The sequence below is a fragment of the Portunus trituberculatus genome, chromosome 24 (assembly GCF_017591435.1).
Source record: "Portunus trituberculatus isolate SZX2019 chromosome 24, ASM1759143v1, whole genome shotgun sequence".
Taxonomy (NCBI): Eukaryota; Metazoa; Arthropoda; class Malacostraca; order Decapoda; family Portunidae; genus Portunus; species Portunus trituberculatus.
The window spans coordinates 3,354,644-3,374,643 of record NC_059278.1 but is presented as its reverse complement, the minus strand read 5'-3'; the positions used below and the strand labels follow the sequence as shown (position 1 = coordinate 3,374,643).

The 20,000-nt window shown below is 43.0% G+C and overlaps 1 protein-coding gene across 2 annotated transcripts in view; it reads left to right on the top strand.

Moving 5' to 3' along the window:
* Positions 1–20,000, top strand: part of LOC123508326 (serine-rich adhesin for platelets-like) — a 303,730-nt gene that overhangs the window by 25,708 nt on the left and 258,022 nt on the right. Inside the window, exon 2 of one of the 2 annotated variants that reach the window (XM_045261940.1) lies at positions 1–427. This exon is cut by the window's left edge and continues 559 nt beyond it. In XM_045261940.1, the coding sequence (XP_045117875.1) occupies positions 369–427 (59 nt within the window). In that variant the 5' untranslated portion in view covers positions 1–368. Of the gene's footprint in view, positions 428–8,420; positions 8,639–20,000 lie in introns of those variants that run through there. The other variant, XM_045261939.1, reaches the window with a different exon arrangement.

The window sequence follows — 20,000 nt, the reverse complement described above, 5'->3', positions numbered from 1 at the left end:
ATGAAAGAAAAAAACGTGCAGTGACTTGATTAATGAAAGAAGGTGTTTTTTTCCCCTCCTCGCCAGCACGATGACTCACAAAGGAACACAAAGGAAGGACAAGCCACTGACACAGCCACAGCAGCAGACCCACTGGCCCTAGCGAGGCTGTTTGTCAATGAATCCTGCGTGGGAAAATGAAAATATAAAATGTGAAGGGAAGTCGAGGTGAACTCAGCACTTGAAAATCGGTGACTTGGAGAAAGAAAGAAAAAAAAAATAACAGAACAAGCTAATCAGTGTCTTTGTGTGTGTTTCCATTAGTTACCTGTGTCGGTGTCTGTGTCTGTCTGTGTCTATCTGTGTCTGTCTGTGCTTAAGCCGCCGCCATGTCCAGCCGTTGGAGTCTCATGAACGTGGTGAAGCTACTACGGAAGCCCTCCAAAAGGTAAGCTGAGCCTCGTCCTGTTTTGTTTTCCCAGAAGACGCCTACCTAAGACAATTACCTGAAGGCGCTCCTGCTCCTCTCCTGCTCCTGTTTTCTGTGCCTCGTTTTCTCTCCTTTGTTTATTTCTCGGATTGTTTGACGTGGACCTAAATATTCCTGTGTCCGTGTGGTGAGGTTCCCATTATTTTTCTTTTCGTGTTCGCAAGTGTAGATTTCTCTTTGTTCTTTTCTTTTTTCTTAGTCCAAACGGCAACTCGTTCTTGTTTCTCTTTCATGAGTGCTTCGTTAATTTCTTTTCTCCTCTTTCCTTTTCTTTTATCTTTTCTTTTCACTTCAGACTGTGAAATAGCTGTTGTTTATTCCCTAACGAGTGCGTTTCACGGGAACTTTGCCATTCTTGATAGCGGATGGCGAGTTTCTTCTTCCTCCTTCCTCAGGCATTCTTGTGTCAGTTTTTAGAGAGCAGCTTGAGCCACTGTTCCCGCCACGCTGGCTTGGCTTGGCTTGGCTTGACTTGACTTGGAGTGTCTTGCCGGAGAATCACAAACACTTGTAAATATCGTTCCGTTATGTTAATTCTATATAAAGATACACGCATGTTTTACTTTCTTGGCTTGGCTTGGCTTGTTTTGGCTTGGAGTGTCTTGCCGGGGAATCATAAACACTTATAAATATCGTTCCGTTATGTTAAGTCCGTATAAAGATACACGCATGTTTTTTTGTCATTAGTACGAGTTATTATCATGCTTTGCCTTGCGTGAAATAAGATAAGTGGCAATAAAGGAGACACACCTGACTGAAATATTTGTACAGCACTGCGATTTAACCCTTCATTACTGAAACGCATTTTTATCTTGAGTGTTTGGTGTGATTAAACGATTTTATTGACATTAGGAAGGGTCTACGTAGGTCAGAAGATTAATGGCCAGAATCTTCACTATCCTAATCCCCCACATAATTTCTGAAGCTGTATAAAATCATTAAATAATAAGCAGAATAAACATTAGAACGCGTCATGCATGGTACTGAAGGGGTTGAATACCTTGCAGTTCATTTACCTGCGGGAGGCGACGCGGGCCATGTGTGGTGAACTGTATGGGAGAAAAAGACTGCCAACGAAACCTATACTCTTTTCACATAGAGAGTTGGAATGCTCGCGAAGACACACCATGCAGTCAGACAGGCACACAGGGCAACGCGACACATCTGCTCTGAAAACCTACATGTCACATTGAACACACAGCATTACGTAAGTGAAAGTATACAAGGGGCGGCGTGAAATAGCTGTTATATTCAATTAATTAGATCGTCAGAGGTAATGGAGCCCCGGCACTATTGTTGTTATCGCTGATTGCTTCCTCCGCTAGATTAGATTAACTGTATCACTGTGTTCGTCATGTAATATTCGGCTCACTGCATGGCCTACTGTACCTACGAGACGCTCACACACACACATACACACATACACACACACACACACACACACACACACAAACACACACACACACACACACACACACACACACACACACACACACACACACACACACACACACACACACACACACACACACACACACACACACACACACACACACACACACACACACACACACACACACACACACACACACACACACACACACACACACACACACACACACACACACACACACACACACACACACACACACACACACACACACACACAGTAGACAAGATACGGATGTGTGGAAATACAGTTTTCCTTGGGAGCAAGAGAGCCGAGGCAGGAGTGCTGGCAGAGGAAGTGGTGTGTGCCAACAATATATACATAAATTTAAAGATAAGTACGATCATTATCTGTATAAAAAAAAGTAATATAACAAGCTTGAATCAATCCCAGGAAAATGCTAATGGATAAAAATACATACACTCACACGTACACACTCACACACACACACACACACACACACACACACACACACACACACTAATACCACCACCACCACCATTACTACAACAGCACAGTTACAAACACAACCTGCTGACTTTCTCCCTCCTCTTTCCCTATACCATACCCACCCACCCACCCACCCACTGTGACTTGAGTGTGGACATCCCTGCAGTGTACATCAGCCCTCAACTATCAACCATCCAGTGTTTCAGTTGATTCTAGTCTCACTAAGATTCATTAGAAAAATACACCAGAAATCTTAACAATCATCTTGGAGGTTGGCAAGCTTAACCTCTTCAGTACTATGACTCGTTTCCATTTGAGTCTGGTTACTATTTCGTGGTTGTATACAGCTTCAGAAACTTATGTGGGGGATTAAGATAGTGAAGACTGTGGCCATTAATCTTCTGACCTCCATAGACCCTTCTTGATGTAAATAAAATCGCCAAATCGTACACAATTTTCAAGGTAAAAATGTGTCCCGGTATTGAATTGGTTAAGAACTTTGAGCTCATTACAAAATTTAAATTGACTTAGAAGATGATGGAAATTCTACATTAACCCTTTCATGACCAGGAGGCATTTTTACCATAATTTTTGGGGTATAATTAGACAATTTTATTTGCATTAGGAAGGGTCTTTGGAGGGCAGAAGATTAATGGTCCGGGGTCTTCACTATTCTAATCCCCCACATGAGTTTCTAAAGCTGTATAGAATGACCAAATAGTAAGCAGAATGAATATGGAAATGTGTCATGATACTGAAGGGGTTAATTAAGTACTCTGAGCTCCTTGGAAAATTTAAATAGACCATGGAAATTGATTGAAATTCTAAGACATTAAACTTCATTGTGTCTTCCGCGTTAATACACACACACCACCTGTACCGCTTCAGGTGTGTGGTGATCTGGCGATGAACTAATTACCTACCTGGTCAGAGAATCGCTTATTGGTTTGTACTCTTTTGTGAATTAACCCTTTCAGTACTGGGACACATTTTTACCTTGAGATTTGTGTACTGTAGACCATTTTGTTGACATTAGGAAGGGTCTATGGAGGGCAGAAAATTAATGGTATAGAGTCTTCCCTATTCTAATCCCCTACTTGAGTTTCTGAAGCTGTATAGAATGATCAGATAGTGAGCAGAATGAATATGGAAATGTGTCATGGTACTGAAGGGGTTAATATCGAGGTAAAACATATATTGATTTATTTTACAATTATTCTCTTTCATAAATTCTTCTCTTACTTCTTTTTTTCTTTCTCCTTCTCTTTATACTAGTTCATTTTTGTCTGTTGTTGTTGTTGTTGTTGTTGTTGTTGTTGTTTAGTTGTTTTGTTGTTTTGTTGTTGTTATAATTCTTCATCTTCTCTATCTTCTTTTCTTCTCCACCCTTTCAATCCTCCTCTTCCTCTCTCTACTCTCTCTCTCTCTCTCTCTCTCTCTCTCTCTGACACGCCCCCTGGAGGAGTTCCCAGCCCTGGGTGTCTGTGTGGGTCGCAGGTCACGGGGGCAGAGGGGCGAGGAGGGAGAGAGAGAGGGGGAGAAGGGAGAGGGGGCAGGGAAGAATGGGGAAAGTTATCATGGGGAGATGCTGGAAGGGGGGAGGGGGAGGGGGAGAGGGAGAGGGAGGCTGTGGGTGAAGATGTGAGAGGTATAGCATTGTCTGCCTCATATTTCACTTTATTATGAGAGAGAGAGAGAGAGAGAGAGAGAGAGAGTTTTGTTTCTCTTTCTTCCATTTTCTTTTTCGTGTCTTAGTCTCTTCTTTGTTTTCTGATTTTCTTTTTCTTTTTCTTTCTATTTGTTTTTTTCCTTTCTCTTTTGTTTCTTGCGTGCTCTCTCTCTCTCTCTCTCTCTCTCTCTCTCTCTCTCTCTCTCTCTCTCTCTCTCTCTCTCTCTCTCTCTCTCTCTTTTCTTTCTTTTTCGTTTATTTCTTGCGTGCTTACCGTTTGCTTTTAATCGCGCTTTCTCTCTCTCTCTCTCTCTCTCTCTCTCTCTCTCTCTCTCTCTCTCTCTCTCTCTCTCTCTCTCTAAAATGGCGTCTTTCGAAACCCTTTTATTGAAATGAATAATGAAACCGCATTGTGTTTTGGCGGAAGTCCTGCGCATTTTCTTCAGCAGAGAGAGAGAGAGAGAGAGAGAGAGAGAGAGAGAGAGAGAGAGAGAGAGAGACGGGTAACCAGACAACGCCTATGTATGGAATTTGTGTTCATGTATTTTCCTTCATATATTTTTTTTGTTTGTTTTGACTGTTCTTGTCTAGACTGGTAGTGGTGGTGGTGGTGGTGGTGGTGGTGAAGGTCAGGGTGTTGGTGGTGTTGCTGGTGGTGGCTTCCTTCTTGCTGCTTTGACGCCACGGGGTTCTCCATTCAGTAGGTCACAATATCTTCACTCTCGCACAAGAATGACAAGGAGTATATTTTTTTTCGTCCATTCCTCTGTGTCTATTCTGAATAACCCCCTTCAGTACCATGACGCGTTTCCATATTCATTCTTACTATTTGGTGATTTTATACAGCTTCACAAACTCATGTGGGGGATTAGAATAGTGAAAACTGTGGCTATTAATCTTCTCACCTCCATAGACCCTTTGTTAATGTGAATAAAATGGTCCAATCGTACACAAATCTCAAGGTAAAAATGTGTCCCAGTGCTGAAGGAGTTTAGCCAACCAAACCCAACCTGAACCTCACACAACACTGTATTGCGAAGATGTTTTTTTTTTTTCTTTCTCCATTCTGATTAACCCTACATCTGAACTGACTGAAAGAGAAAAGAGACCCAGACATAGAAAACGCATAAGGGAGTGTCGTTGTAAAAGTAACACTCCTACCAACAACTGTACCGACTGAGAGAGAGAGAGAGAGAGAGAGAGAGAGAGAGAGAGAGAGAGAGACCTAGACAGAGAAACGCATAAGGGAGTGTCGTTGTAGAGGTAACACTCCTGGCCAGCAACTCAACTGACTAAAAGAAAGAAAGAAAGAGAGAGAAAAAAAAGAAAGAAAAGAGAGAGAGACCCAGACCCAGACAAATGCACAAGGGAGTGTCGTTGTAAAGATAACACTCCTGGCCACCAACTCAACTGACTGTATTTCGGCTTTTTATTGATTTATTTTCTCCATTTCTTCAGCTTCCATTCTGACTAAGCTAACCTGATCTAGCAAAGTGATGTTACCGGACCCACAACTCAACTGAAGTGATTGTATTTCGTTTTCTTTCTTTTTTTTTTCAATTGTTCAGCTTCCATTGTGACTAACCTAACCTGATCTAACACAGCGATCTTATTGTTTTGTTTGTCTTTTGTTTATCATCCTAACTTAACTTAATCTAACATGACCCTCTTACTGCTATGCTTATCCTTTATTATTATTTTTTTTTAAATTTATTTATACCATGTGGGCTTTTCACGGGTATTTATGGGCTAAAGCGGATACTTTCTTGGGGTACCTCCTATCTGAAAGTCCACCCGCTAGGAAACCATTGCCCCGAGTGAGGAAGCCCAACCTACACTCGGACCATGGACAGGATTCGAACCCGTGCGCTTGGAGATCCCTCAGACCCCAAAGCGCGCATGGTTCCACTCTACTAACCTAACTTAATCTAACCTAACTTAACCTAACTTAACTTAACTTAACCTAACCTAACCTAAGCAAATATAGCATAACGTTCTTAGTGTTATATTTCTCTTTTATTTACTATTCTAACTTAATCTAACTTAATTTCACGTTCTTATACTGTTATGCTTCCTTTTTATTTGCTGTCCTAACCTAACCTAATCTAACTTATTTCAAGCTCTTACTGTTGTGTTTGCCCTTTGTTTACTGATCTAACCTTACTTAACCTAACCTAACCTAACCTGATCTTCTTTCCCTTTCTCTGGAACTCCCTTTAGCTTGCTTCTGTATTTCCAATTTCGTATGACTTGACTTCATTTAACCTCTTCAATACTGGGGCACATTTTTACCTTGAGATTTGTGCACAATTAGACCATTTGATTGACATTAGGAAGGGTCTATGGAGGTAAGAAAATTAATGGCTACTGTCTTCACTATTTTAATCCCTCACATGAGTTTCTGAAGCTGTATAAAATCTCCAAATAGTCACCAGAATGAATATGGAAACGCGTCATGGTACTGAAGGGGTTTAGGTTATGTTAGGTTTGATTAGATTAGTTAAAGAAGTATTAGCAGGTTTTATCTTGTGTGTTAGTGTTTACGAGCAATGTTATCAGTGACAGGAAGGATCGCACGAGCTCTCTATCTTCTCAAGGCGCCACAACACGATAAGATAACCTGTTGATTTTGTGACACGTGACATCTTAACAAAATGGTTGCCTTTGATCTCAATAACTTTTATTATGGCATCATGTGTGTGTTTGTATGTATGTAGCTATCCCATTCATCTATTTCTCTACTTATCTATCCGCTTATCTATCTATATATCTATTGCGTTGTTATAATACGTCATATTTCTTTCTTAGTCTTCCTCTAAACAACTTCTATTAGGCATCATGTGTGTGTGTTTGTATGCATGTAGCTTCCCATTCATCTATTTCTCTACTTGCCTATCCACTTGTCTATTTATCTATTTGCCTATTCACTATCTATTGTATTGCTATAATGCGTCACATTTCTTTCATATTCTTCCTCTTTCAATGCAATGTTTTCCTTCACCCTTTCATCTTTGACCCCAGCAAGATGACACAGTCGTGAGCCAAGACGGTGATCGCACAAGGCCGCCAGGTCACCCAACAATAGGTTTCGTAAAGTTATCTCATCTCAGCGTTCCCTCGACACTGACAAACAGCTTCACTCTCGCACACTTTCTTCTGCGTAAAAAAGTGAGCCTCTCTCTGGTTTATTTTTGTCTACCATTGTCAGATAACGTTTTCTAATCACGCAATGAAGAAAATGAACTATGAAATTAAAGGGGTAACATTGATATTTCTTTCTCAGCTACATTTTTTTTTATATGATAATGAGCTACTTGAATTTGAGATACCTATTGAATTAAGTTAGCTTTATTTATTTATTCGCCATTTTGTGAAATCCTCTGATGCCTGATAACGGTATAAGCTTGTATTCTTAAACACTTTTGCGCTTCACCTTCAGTTATTCAAAAGGCTTTATTTAAATGTACACGAGGTTTTTAAGGTGTCTTTACGATTCTATAGGCAGGGTGACAATTTTACTACATTATTAACTGAAGAAACACACTTAAAAACCCCGCTGATCAATCCTGTGGCCCTTGAAAATAGTCGCGGTGAGAGAGCAAAGCGTTTCTGAATGTGGGCCATATTAAAAGCCTTCACATTAGACAGCTGCCCTTCCTTCTACATCAAATTTAACTTTTCTCCAGGACAATTAATCTCAGCGTGGTATGTGAGACTAAAAGTAAAAGCCTTCCGATCGCTTATTGTGTGTGACAGGTGAGACCAGGGCCAGCTCGGGTTTCATAGCGGTAGCCCAGGCAGGAACGTCGCGGATAAAACAAAGCCAGGGAATTATTGCACGTATGCTTGATGGGAAGGGATACTTGTCACTGTGCAGGGTATGGGTGAAGGGAGGCACGAGGTGGGGGGAGGCACAGTGTAAGTGTAGACTGTAGAGTGTAGAGTATACCAGAGGGTCCTTTGTCTAGGCTTACACGTAAACATCTTCATTATCATTATCATCGCCGCTGTTTGCTGAAAGGCGCCACTGCTTGATGGACACGAAGGCACGCACCACTGAAGGATACGAAAGTAGGCAATAAATAAGAGCTATGAAGGTAGGCAGGCTAAGAAAAAAAAATATGGGGGATATAGCTCCAGCCAGTACTATGCACGCTGCCTGACGCACGACTCATTTCCATCAACCAAAAACTCCTTCTCTGTGTTACATATTCTTTAAAAAGCACTACATGATCCCACTTTTAGTTACATAGATTTTGATATGAAGGTAATACCTCATCAAAACAGTGAGTGAAGAGCAGGCTGGAAGGTACGAGTCTTTCCCACAGAGCGTCCCGGCAGCGGCGACTCAAACCATAATACAGTTTAGTTCGTGAGCCGCGCGTTTCTCCATACCTGTGTGTTTGTAGGCTATTTATTAATGGAGGGCTATGAGACGGAGTGTGGTGGTGGCCTGTAGTGATAGATAATGGTGCCTGACGCTTCCCTGCACACGTAGGAGGCCGAGTGAAGTGAAGATGGTGAGCGACAAGCCGAAAAAGGTGCTGGGATTCCTCCGGGTTCGTGCTGGTCGGCGGGACAGAGAATCCAGCAAGACCAGGTGAGTTTGTGGATTCCAGCGTTGTCTTGCTGAGTACACGTGGGTGACGCTGTGTGCTGAGGGCAGACTACCTTCCTTTATGTTCAGAGTATTGGGAGAGGCTGGGGAACTGACAGGGAGGAGAGTAAAGCAGGAAATTTAGCAAGCCGCTCGCCGCCACCTGAAACTCAACAGGTTAACTTCCCAGTCCCAGCCCTGCCAAGATCATCACTTTTGCCAGCATTAAATGTTCGCGAATCCACATTTCCGTGCCCGCCGTGCCCTCTGCGTCCCGGTGTTGACGTGGGCTTGTAAACTCAGGGCAGGTGTGCTTGGCGAGGGGACAAAGCACTTGGTAATGCTGTGAGGGGAGTTGTAAATGGTGAAGGGGAAATAGAAGGAAGGGGGCTTGGAGGGAAGGAGACTCACAGACACAGACAGAGGAAGTTGTTGAAAGAATGGTAGTGGTGGTAGTAGTAGTAGTAGTGGCATGCTTTAATCACTTTGATACTGGAACACATATTTACCTTGAGATTTGTGTACGATTAGATCATTTTATTGACATTAGGAGGGATCTACTGAGTTCAGAAGACTAATGACCAGAGTCTTCACTATTTTAATCCCCTGCATGAGTTTCTGAAGCTGTATAGAATCACCAACCAGTAAGCAGAATGAATATGGAAACGCGTCATGGTACTCAGAGGTTAAAACCGCCGCTTGAGGGGAATATTGCCCATTCACTACTCCTTTTCTGGCTACTGTCGCTAATACACACCTCGCCTTGCCTTGCCTCGCCTCGCCTCTCCTGTCCTGGTCACTCAACCTTGGTCTTTTTTGGAGTACATTATTTTTTTTCAAGTGCTGCAAGACTCCGTGGTCCGCCGTGGGCATGTTTTTTTTTTTTTTTTGTGGGTGCATCGATTAATTGCTCCGCTGTTTGTTTTTTAAATGACGTGATAAAAATACTGACAGAGGAAGGTTGCCTCGTATCCTTCCTCCCTGCCTCCCTGTCCCCCACCAGTAACTGATCTCGGAGGGAAGGAGGGGCTGGAGGTGCAGAGAGGGAGGGAGGGAAGTGTGGGGTCGCTCCCGGTCACAGCACACGGAAAGGGGAGGGGAGGGAAGAGGGAGAGGGAGGAGAAGCCAGATAAAATTTGCGATCCACCTCAAGCATTTTATGGTTTGAAGTTGTGTGTGTGTGTGTGTGGGGTTCCTTTTTCAGCATACCTTTACACATAGTCTCCTACATCCACTCCTTCACCCCATCACCCCTGCTCCTCCTTTCCTCCCTGCCACGCCACCTGACAGCCTTCCATTACCCCTCGACCACCCACAGAACCCTCACCTCGCACCCCACACCACCGCCATCCTCCACCCCACCCCTTCATTCACCTACAGTTCCTCGCACCGCTACGCTCATGGCCCGTACTCTGAGACACTTTGCTCCCTCACAGGCTCACATCACTGCTTTCCAAAGGCTCCAATTGAAGATAGTCGTGTTTTTGAGAGTATTTTTATGGTTCTGATGATAGACTGGCAAGATTTCTAGTTTATTGAAAGGAGGAACTCTCTTAAAAACCCGAATATTTGTCTCTGTGGCCTTGGAAAATTTGTAATGAGAAGGGAAGGCGTTTTTAAGAGTATTTTTTATGTTTCTGATGATAAACTTGCAAGATTTCTACAAGTTTATTAAATGGAGAAATTGTCCTGAAAACCCGACTAATTGTCTCTTTGGCCTTGGAAAATTGGTATGGTGAGAGAATAAAGCGTTTTTAAGGGTATTTTTATGGTTCTGGTGAAAGTTTAGCAAGAATTCTAGTTTATTAAAAGGAGAAATTGTCCTGAAAACCTGCCTAGTTGTCTCTGTGGCCTTGGAAACTTGTCGTAGTGAGGGGAAGGCGTTTTTGACTACATACGTTCAAGACTCACCGCACACTCTTGACGTTCAGTGCCCCGCAAGGATGAGGTCACCTGAGTCGCTCGTATTTACATGCTAAGGTCGAGGGTAATGGCTCAGTGGACCGCCAGCTGGGGTGGTTGCCTGCGTAAATAGGGAGAAGGTGGCGGGGGTTAATTTCCAGGTTGTGTTGAGCGTGGGGGGGAGAAGGAAGAAGAGGAGAGGGGAGTGAGTTGTCATGTTGTGCTTTGGTGTGTGTGTGTGTGTGTGTGTGTGTGTGGGGGTTTTGATTCGTGAGTAAGGATTCTCTCTCTCTCTCTCTCTCTCTCTCTCTCTCTCTCTCTCTCTCTCTCTCTCTCTCTCTCTCTCTCTCTCTCTCTCTCTCTCTCTCTCTCTTAATCACGGAAAGTCTCCTTCCTCAGAGAATATAAACAACATTGAGACAGATATTGATTGATTGTGTGTGTGTGTGTGTGTGTGTGTGTGTGTGTGTGTGTGTGTGTGTGTGTGTGTGTGTGTGTGTGTGTGTGTGTGTGTGTGTGTGTGTGTGTGTGTGTGTGGCAGGTGTGTGTGTGTGTGTGTGTGTGTGAATGTGGCAGGTGTTAGACTGTTCACCTGCTCTCTCCCATCCCTCTCCTTCCCCCTCATTCTTTCCCCTTCTTCCCTCCCACTCTCCCTCCAGTCCCTTCCTCCCTCTCCTCCTCTCTTCCCTAAACTCCTTCCCCTTCATCCATCTGCCGCTATAACCTCCCCCCCTTCTCTCTCTCTCTCTCTCTCTCTCTCTCTCTCTCTCTCTCTCTCTCTCTCTCTCTCTCTCTCTCTCTCTCTCTCTCAAATTCATTATATAACACACACACACACACACACACACACACACACACACACACACACACACACACACAATAATAAAGTAGTAACAAGGACCAAATTTGTGTGCAGTGTAATTCACCTCGGTCGTCTGCTGGTCACCCAGCCAGTCTTCACCATTACGGAGCGAGCTCAGAGCTCATAGACCGATCTTCGGGTAGGACTGAGACCACAACACACTCCACACACCGGGAAAGCGAGGCCACAACCCCTCAAGTTACAGCCCGTACCTATTTACTGCTAGGTGAACAGGGGCTACACATTAAGAGGCTTGCCCATTTGTGTGTGTGTGTGTGTGTGTGTGTGTGTGTGTGTGTGTGTGTGTGTGTGTGTGTGTGACAGATGTCAGAGTCGAGAGAGAGAGAGAGAGAGAGAGAGAGAGAGAGAGAGAGAGAGACGGTATCTAAGTTAATTTTTATCTTTTCTATCTTTCCCCTTATTTATTTTATTTTATTTTATTTTATTTTATTTTACAGCCCTACATAAAAATCTAACCACAAACATTGCCTCCTAATTTATTACACACAGCATCTCGGGAACATGTGAGGGGGCTGAGGGGCTGTGTGTGTGTGTGTGTGTGTGTGTGTGTGTGTGTGTGTGTGTGTGTGTGTGTGTGTGTGTGTGTGTGTGTGTCCGCTACTCCACTCCACACCGCTACTCCCAAACCACGGAACCTTTACAACCTTTGACGATGTGGAGTAGTAATGGTGGTGTGGTGGAGGGAGGCTGTAGGCAGACGTAGTAGTGGTGAAGTGGGAGAGTGGGGGGGAGGTTGTAGGCAGACACGCAGTTCTTACCACCTTATACCTACACAATTAAGGAGGCGTGTTATTAGTGGCTTTGTTCAACTGTACAACTCCACTGCATGACTAAGACGAGCGTACGTAAAGGCTAGTCTCTCTCTCTCTCTCTCTCTCTCTCTCTCTCTCTCTCTCTCTCTCTCTCTCTCTCTCTCTCTCTCTCTCTCTCTCTCTCTCTTTTTATACAGCTTCAGAAACATATTTTGGGATTTGAATAGTGAAGTCTGGCCATTAACTCCTTCAATACTGGGACGCTTTTTTTTACCTTGAGTTTTTAGGTGTGATTAGTGAGATGTGTGATTAGGAAGGGTCTATGGAGGTCAGAAGATTAAGGACCACAGTCTTCACTATTTTAATCCCCTAAATAATTTGCTGAAGCTGTATATAAATCGTCAAATTGTAAGCAGAATGTATATGTAAAAGCGTCATCGTACTGAAGGGGTTAATCTTCTGACTTCCATATACCCTTCCTGATGCAAATAAAATAATCTAATCATATCCAAAAAAACTAATAGTAAAAATGCGTTCCAGTACTGAAGGGATTAAGAAGAAAAGCAAAACGAAGAGATAGAACAAAAGAGGAAAATGAGAAAGGGGAAGATGACAGGATAAAAGAAGGAAAAGATGAAGGAAAGAAACAATGCAGCGATGAAAAGAGGGAATAAATTAACCCCTTCAGTATTGGGACGCATTTTTACCACGAGTTTTTGGGTATGATTAGACGATTTTATTGACATTTAAGAGTTTATAGAAGTCAGAAGGTTAATATCCAGAGTCTTCACTACTTTAATCCCCCACATGAGTTCCTGAAGCTGTATCAAATCACCCAATAGTAAGCAGAATAAATAAGAAAACGTGTTATGGTATCTCAAGAGGTTAATGGGAACTTCGCTCAATGAATCGACGCCCCTTTGAGCCTCGTCACAGTGCAGTACTTAACGACGCGTTGCCATGACGACCTAGACAACAGTCACTCAATGCTGATGCGTTCTGGTTGGTGCTGGCGTTGCTCCGTATTCCGAAACGCTTTGTTCTCTCAACGCCACTGAGATGATTAGCGTGATTTTCAAGAGTGTTCCTACATTTAACAGTGTATAAATGTATAAATCTTGTCACTCTACCTCTTGAAGCGTAAAAACACCCTTAAAAACCTTCTTCTCTCTCCCCATGATTATTTTCCAAGGCCACAGACATGATAAGTGTGGTTTTCAAGAGTGTTTCTACATTTAACAGTGTAAAAATCTTGTCACTCTACCTCTTGAAGCGTAAAAGCACTCTTATAAATCCTCTTCTCTCTTACAAAGATGATTAGCGTCGTTTTCAAGAGTGTTTCGATAGTTAATAGTATAGAAATCTTGTCAATTTACCTCTAGAACATTAAAAACACCCTGATAAACTCGTGTACATTTAAATAAACCCTTTAGAAGTAGTGGAGATGAAGCGGAGAAGTGTTTGAGAATACGAGCCCCTGTCCCTCCCTCATCCCGCCCTTGTTCCCGCCTCAGCTACGTGTTCAGGCTAAGGGGCAGGTGCGTGGTGCGTGGCGCGGGGAAGGGACGATGTGACGGGGTGGGGGGGAATGACGCTACCTGTAACAAAGGAGGTAAACATTGCATGCTTCGTTATGCAGCGTTAAGGTGAAGGCGTGAGTGTGTGAGTGTGTGATGGTGTGAGGGTGAGCCGCGCGGTAACTCTAACACCCTGAGAAAGAGGTTAGGTGGCGACTTTCTGGTCCTGGTCTGTCTGTCTGTCTGTCTGTCTGTCTGTCTGTCTGTCTGTCTGTCTGTCTCTCTCTCTCTCTCTCTCTCTCTCTCTCTCCTCTCTCTCTCTCTCTCTCTCTCTCTCTCTCTCTCTCTCTCTCTCTCTCTCTCTCTCTCTCTCTCTCTCTCTCTCTCTCTCTCTCTCTCTCTCTCTCTCTCTCTCTCTCTCTCTCTCTCTCTCTCTCTCATGGAAACGCGTCCTGGTACTAAAGAGGTCATTAACAATCAGCATCTAATCTATTGCTTTTACTATACCAAATATCACGCGTGGAATTTTAATGTTCCCAAACAACTCATTAATAAATATACGTGTCATTATACCTATTGTCATGTCACCTCTACTACTGCTCCTCCTACTCCTCCTCCTACTTCCTCCTCCTCCTTCTTTTCTTTGATCTCTTACGTGTCTCCTAATGAGCCACGCCGTTCCAGGGAGTGCGTCAGTGATAAGAACAATCAGGATGGAGATAAGAGCGTCATGCATTGGTGGTGGTGGTGGTGGTGGTGGTGGCGGCGGTGGCTAAATAACAATAAAAGCGATACGAAATATGTACTCAACCTTACCTTGCCGTGAGCGATGGAGTAAACAGCACAGTGATTACACACACACACACACACACACACACACACACACACACACACACACACACACACACACACACACACACACACACACACACACACACACACACTTACACAACACTCACAGCAATGTAACACCTTCACTTCGCCACACGATTGCTTGAAAATACCGATAGATCTCTCTCTCTCTCTCTCTCTCTCTCTCTCTCTCTCTCTCTCTCTCTCTCTCTCTCTCTCTCTCTCTCTCTCTCTCGAGCGGTTCTAAGCCCAGACAGACAGAGAGAGAGAGAGAGAGAGAGAGAGAGACACACACACACACACACACACACACACACACACACACACACACACACACACACACACACACACACACACACACACACACACACACTAATTTATTACTTCAGGTGATGTCGTTTATCTCTAACCATACTGCCAAATCTATCTCCGTAAATGCGTCTCTCTCTTATTTCCAAATCAATCTTTTAATTTCTTATTTCTTATTTCCAAATCAATCTTCTTACACGCGTGTCAGTTATTTCCGATCCGTGTGCTATTTAAAAGTGATATTTTAGGTATGTAGGAGAGGCAGCAGATGAGAGGGAGGGAGGGAAGGGGGGGAGGGTGGCAGCATCATTTTAAAGAGTCAAGTAGTGTGGTAATAGGTAACTCTGAAGTGCACACCCCCTCCTCGTCCCTTCCTTGCCCTCTCTCGCCCCCTCCACTCCCCCCCACCCAGAAAACGCTAAGATAAACCTCTTCTGGACGCGTCTCTCCTTGCTTGGGTTTGATATGCTCTTAATTCTTCTTCTTTAAATTCTTCTTCTTTTTATTCTTCTTTTTTTTAGTTCTTTTTTTTTTAGTTCTTCTTTAAATTCTTCTTCTCCTTTTAATTCTTCTTTTTTTTAATCCTTCTTCTTTTAATTCTTCTTGTTCTTTCAATTCTTCTTCTTTTTTTATTGTTCTTTTATTTCTTCTTCTATTAATTCTCCTTCTTTTTAATTCTTCTTTTTTATTCTTCTTCTTTTAATTCTTATTTTTTCTTCTTCTTTTAAATCTTCTTCTTTTAAAACTCGTGTCACTGGCCTGTGTGTGTGTGTGTGTGTGTGTGTGTGTGTGTGTGTGTGTGTGTGTGTGTGTGTGTGTGTGTGTGTGATAATCTTGAGTGTTTGTTTATATTCTTCTCCCACAAATAAACAAACATTAATAGATGAAGAGTTTTTGATATTTTTGTCTTTAATATTCTCTCTCTCTCTCTCTCTCTCTCTCTCTCTCTCTCTCTCTCTCTCTCTCTCTCTCTCTCTCTCATTTTCTCACGTCCTTTAATTGTCTGGGATTTTTGTAAAGGTTTTATCATTAGTTTTTATTTATTTATTACTTTTTTCCCCATCCTTTCTTAATTCATTCCTTCGTTCCTCCTTCCTTTGTTTTTCATTACTTTCTTGTCTCTTTGTGTGTGTGTGTGTGTGTGTGTGTGTGTGTGTGTGTGTGTGTGTGTGTGTGTGTGTGTGTGTGTGTGTGTGTGTGTGTGTCTGTGTTTCTGTGTCTGTGTGTTTCTGTGTATGTGTGCCTGTGTTTCTGTGTATGTGTGTGTGTCTGTCTGTCTATGTGTATGTGTGTGTGTGTGTGTGTGTGTGTGTCTGTCTCTCTCTCTCTCTCTCTCTCTCTCTCTCTCTCTCTCTCTCTCTCTCTCTCTCTCTCTCTCTCTCTCTCTCTCTCTCTCTCTCTCTCTCTCTCTCTCTCTCTCTCTCTCTCTCTCTCTCTCTCTCTCTCTCTCTCTCTCTCTCTCTCTCTCTCTCTCTCTCTCTCTCTCTGTCCCTTGCATGAGATGAAGGAGGAGGGTTGAGGAGAAAGGAAAGGAAGGATGGAGGGAACGAGGGAGGGACCGCTGGAGACAACAATGGGAGGAAGGAGAGATAGCAGGAGAGAGGGAGGGAGGAGGGAGGGAGAGAGGGAGTGAGAGAAGGAGAAAGAAGGAGGAAGGGAGGAGTGAGGGAAGGTGGAGGGAAGGGGGAGGGAGGGAGGGCGGGATCAGAGGGAAAGGACCTCACCTGGATGACTCAGGTAACAGGGAAAGATGACATTTATCATTTAGTTCCCTTCATTTATTTATTTCGTCTTGAATTTCTTTATTGTTCGTCATCGTTATCGTCTTTCTCTCTCTGTCTGTCTGTCTGTCTGTCTGTCTGTCAATATTCCTGTGATTCGACCTCAGTCTTTTTCTCTTCTTCACTTTTTTGTCTTCTTATTTTTTGCTTTCTAAATACTGGATGGTTTTCTTTTTTTTTATTTTATTTTGAATATCACCACCACCACCATCACCACCACCACCACCACCACCATCACCACCACCACCATCTCAAACCTTCAAATCTCACAGTCTTCAAAATATTACCCTAATCTTTCCATTTCCAACCTATTACTACCATTTATGAGACAATTTTCCCTCCCCTTCACCCATACACATTTTTTCCCTAGTTTCCTATTTCTTCCTTTCCTTTAAATTTCCAACCTTCAAAATATTACCCTTACTTTTCACATTTCCACCATTTTAAGTAGTACAGTTACCATCTAAGACATTTTTCCCCCTATTTCTAAAAGTTCCTCATGAGCATTTCGTTATAAGGCTATTTCGTTATAAGTCTCCCAGTGTCACGTGCTTCCTTCACCGCCACCTAAGTAATGATAGCGTCTGTCTCTCTGTCTGTCTGTCTATCTGTGTGTTTGTCGGTCTGTTTGTCTTTGTGATTGGCTGGCTTCTGTTTGTCTAGTCTGAGGTGAAAGGGAGAGTGCATCAGATCACCCCCTCTGTGTGTGTGTGTGTGTGTGTGTGTGTGTGTGTGTGTGTGTGTGTGTGTGTGTGTGTGTGTGTGTGTGTGTGTGTGTGTGTGTGTTTGACGTGTGTGTGTCGATTTTCACGTATCGTCGGTAATTTTTACGTACCTGAGGAATTTATTGGAGGTTCAGAGAGAGAGAGAGAGAGAGAGAGAGAGAGAGAGAGAGATTGTCATTATTATATTACCTGATAAACATACAAAAAGACGATATCATTTTTCTTACCTCTCTCTCTCTCTCTCTCTCTCTCTCTCTCTCTCTCTCTCTCTCTCTCTCGTATGTAAATCAGGAAAACTTGCCTAATTTGTACAGGTGTTGCATTAATGAAAGGAAACTAACACAGGTAACTAGCCAACCGTTCCCTCCACACCTTTGACTCAGCACACACACCTTAATTGCTGCTGCTGAGGTGCTGAAGGGAAGTGTGAGGGAGGCCAGTAGGAGGGTCAGCAGTCAGCACAGTGTTGCCTCATGTTTGCCCAGTAGTGCCTTCGCTTCGCCACTTCGCTGAGTTTTAAAGGCAACGCAAATAAACTGTTGCAAGAAGGCGAAAGTTATTTAAAGTGTGATGTAAGTAATGGGTGGGCTGGTCAACAGGGCAAGCAGCATGTGTGTGTGTGTGTGTGTGTGTGTGTGTGTGTGTGTGGGTCAGGATGGAGGAAGTGTGTCGTGAGAGGAGAAAGAAGGAAGAGGAGGAAAATCGTCAGCATAACTTTTTTTTTTACACAAGAAAACTTCCCAGAAACTCAGGAAAAAATAAGGTAAATGTACTGAAAATCAACACACACACACACACACACACACACACACACACACACACACACACACACACACACACACACACACACACACACACACACACACACACACAGGTAGGCATCTTCCCAGCCCTTCCTACCCCATCCTCCCACTTTGTCTTCTCCCCATAACGCCTTTTTCCAATAAAAAGAGCAAATGTAACTCTTTCATTACTGGGACGCATTTTTACCATGAGTTTTGTGCTCAATTAAACGATTTTACAGACAATAGGAAGGGTCTATAGGGGTCAGAAGACTAATGGCCACAGTCTTCACTATTTTAATCCCCCACATAGTTTCTGAAGCTGTAGAAAATCACCAAATAGTAAGCAGAATGGAGAAGGAAATGCGTCATGGCACTGAAGGGTTAAAGAATACAGGAATACGAAAAAAAAGATAACAAAAAATTGAGGAACAGGATACGAAACAGGATTGAGTGAGGTGGAGTAGACTAGAAATGCCCCTCTCTCTCTCTCTCTCTCTCTCTCTCTCTCTCTCTCTCTCTCTCTCTCTCTCTCTCTCTCTCTCTCTCTCTGGTCTATTTCCTCTCTTTATGTCCGTTTTCTATTCATCGGCCGTTTCAACAAGCTAATGTGGAGTGTATTGTCCGTCATGGCTTACAGAACGTTCTATTCTCTCTCTCTCTCTCTCTCTCTCTCTCTCTCTCTCTCTCTCTCTCTCTCTCTCTCTCTCTCACTGATTGTTTCCGAGTGAGGGTGTTTGTGGCACACTCCGTATAAATGTTATTGTGGGTGAGAAATTGCCCTCTTCCTCTCTCTCTCTCTCTCTCTCTCTCTCTCTCTCTCTCTCTCTCTCTCTCTCTCTCTCTCTCTCTCTCTCTCTCTCTCTCTCTCTCTCTCTCTCTCTCTCTCTCTCTCTCTCTCTCTCTCTCTCTCTCTCTCTCTCTCTGAAAACGAGAGAGAGAGAGAGGGGGTATTGCTGTTGTGTTCCATTGTGTTGTTGTTTGTTGGTGATGTCGTATATGCATGTAAGTGGGCGTCAGTGTTGCCAGTGTGATAGGAGCAGCCTTTGGTCCATTTGCTCATTTTCTCTATCTTCTAACTCTAATTGGTTCCTTTCTTTAACTCTTTAACCCTTTCAGTACTCGGGCACATTTTTTTCCTATGAGTTCGGGTGTGATTAGACGAGTGTATTGACATTAGGAAGGGTCTATGGAGGTGAGAAGATTAATGGCCAGAGTCTTCACTATTTTAATCCTAACATGAGTTTCTGAAGTTGTATAAAATCACCAAATAGTAAGCAGAATGAATATGGAAACGCGTCATGGTACTGAAAGTGTTTAAGAATAATTCAGAAACGCTTTGCTTTCACGACGACTATTTTTCAAGGCTACGGAGATGATTAGCGGGGTTTTCAAGAGTTGTTTCTCCGGTTAATAATGTAGAAATGTCATTCTGCCTCTAGAACTGTAGAAACACCCTTAAAAATCGCTTTTGTCTCTCACCACGAGTATTTTCCAAGGCCACATAGATGATTAGCAGGGTTTTCAAGAGTGTTTCTGTAGTTAATAATGTAGAAATTTAGTCATTCTGCCTCTAGAACCGTAAAAACACTTTAAAAAGTGGTGTAGATTTAAATAAAGCCTTGTGAAATAGTGGAGGTGAAGCATAGAAGTGTTTGGGAATATGAGTGTCTGTATTGTGAAACTTTTTGCTCTCCCCATCACTGCTCTGCCAAGGCTGCAGTTAAAGATACTCGTGTTTTTAGGAATATTTTTATGGTTCTGATGATGGATTGTCAAAATTTCTTAGTTTATGATAAGGAGAAACTGTCTTGAAAAACCCAGCTAGTTGTCTCTGTGGTCTTGGATAAATTGTCATAGTG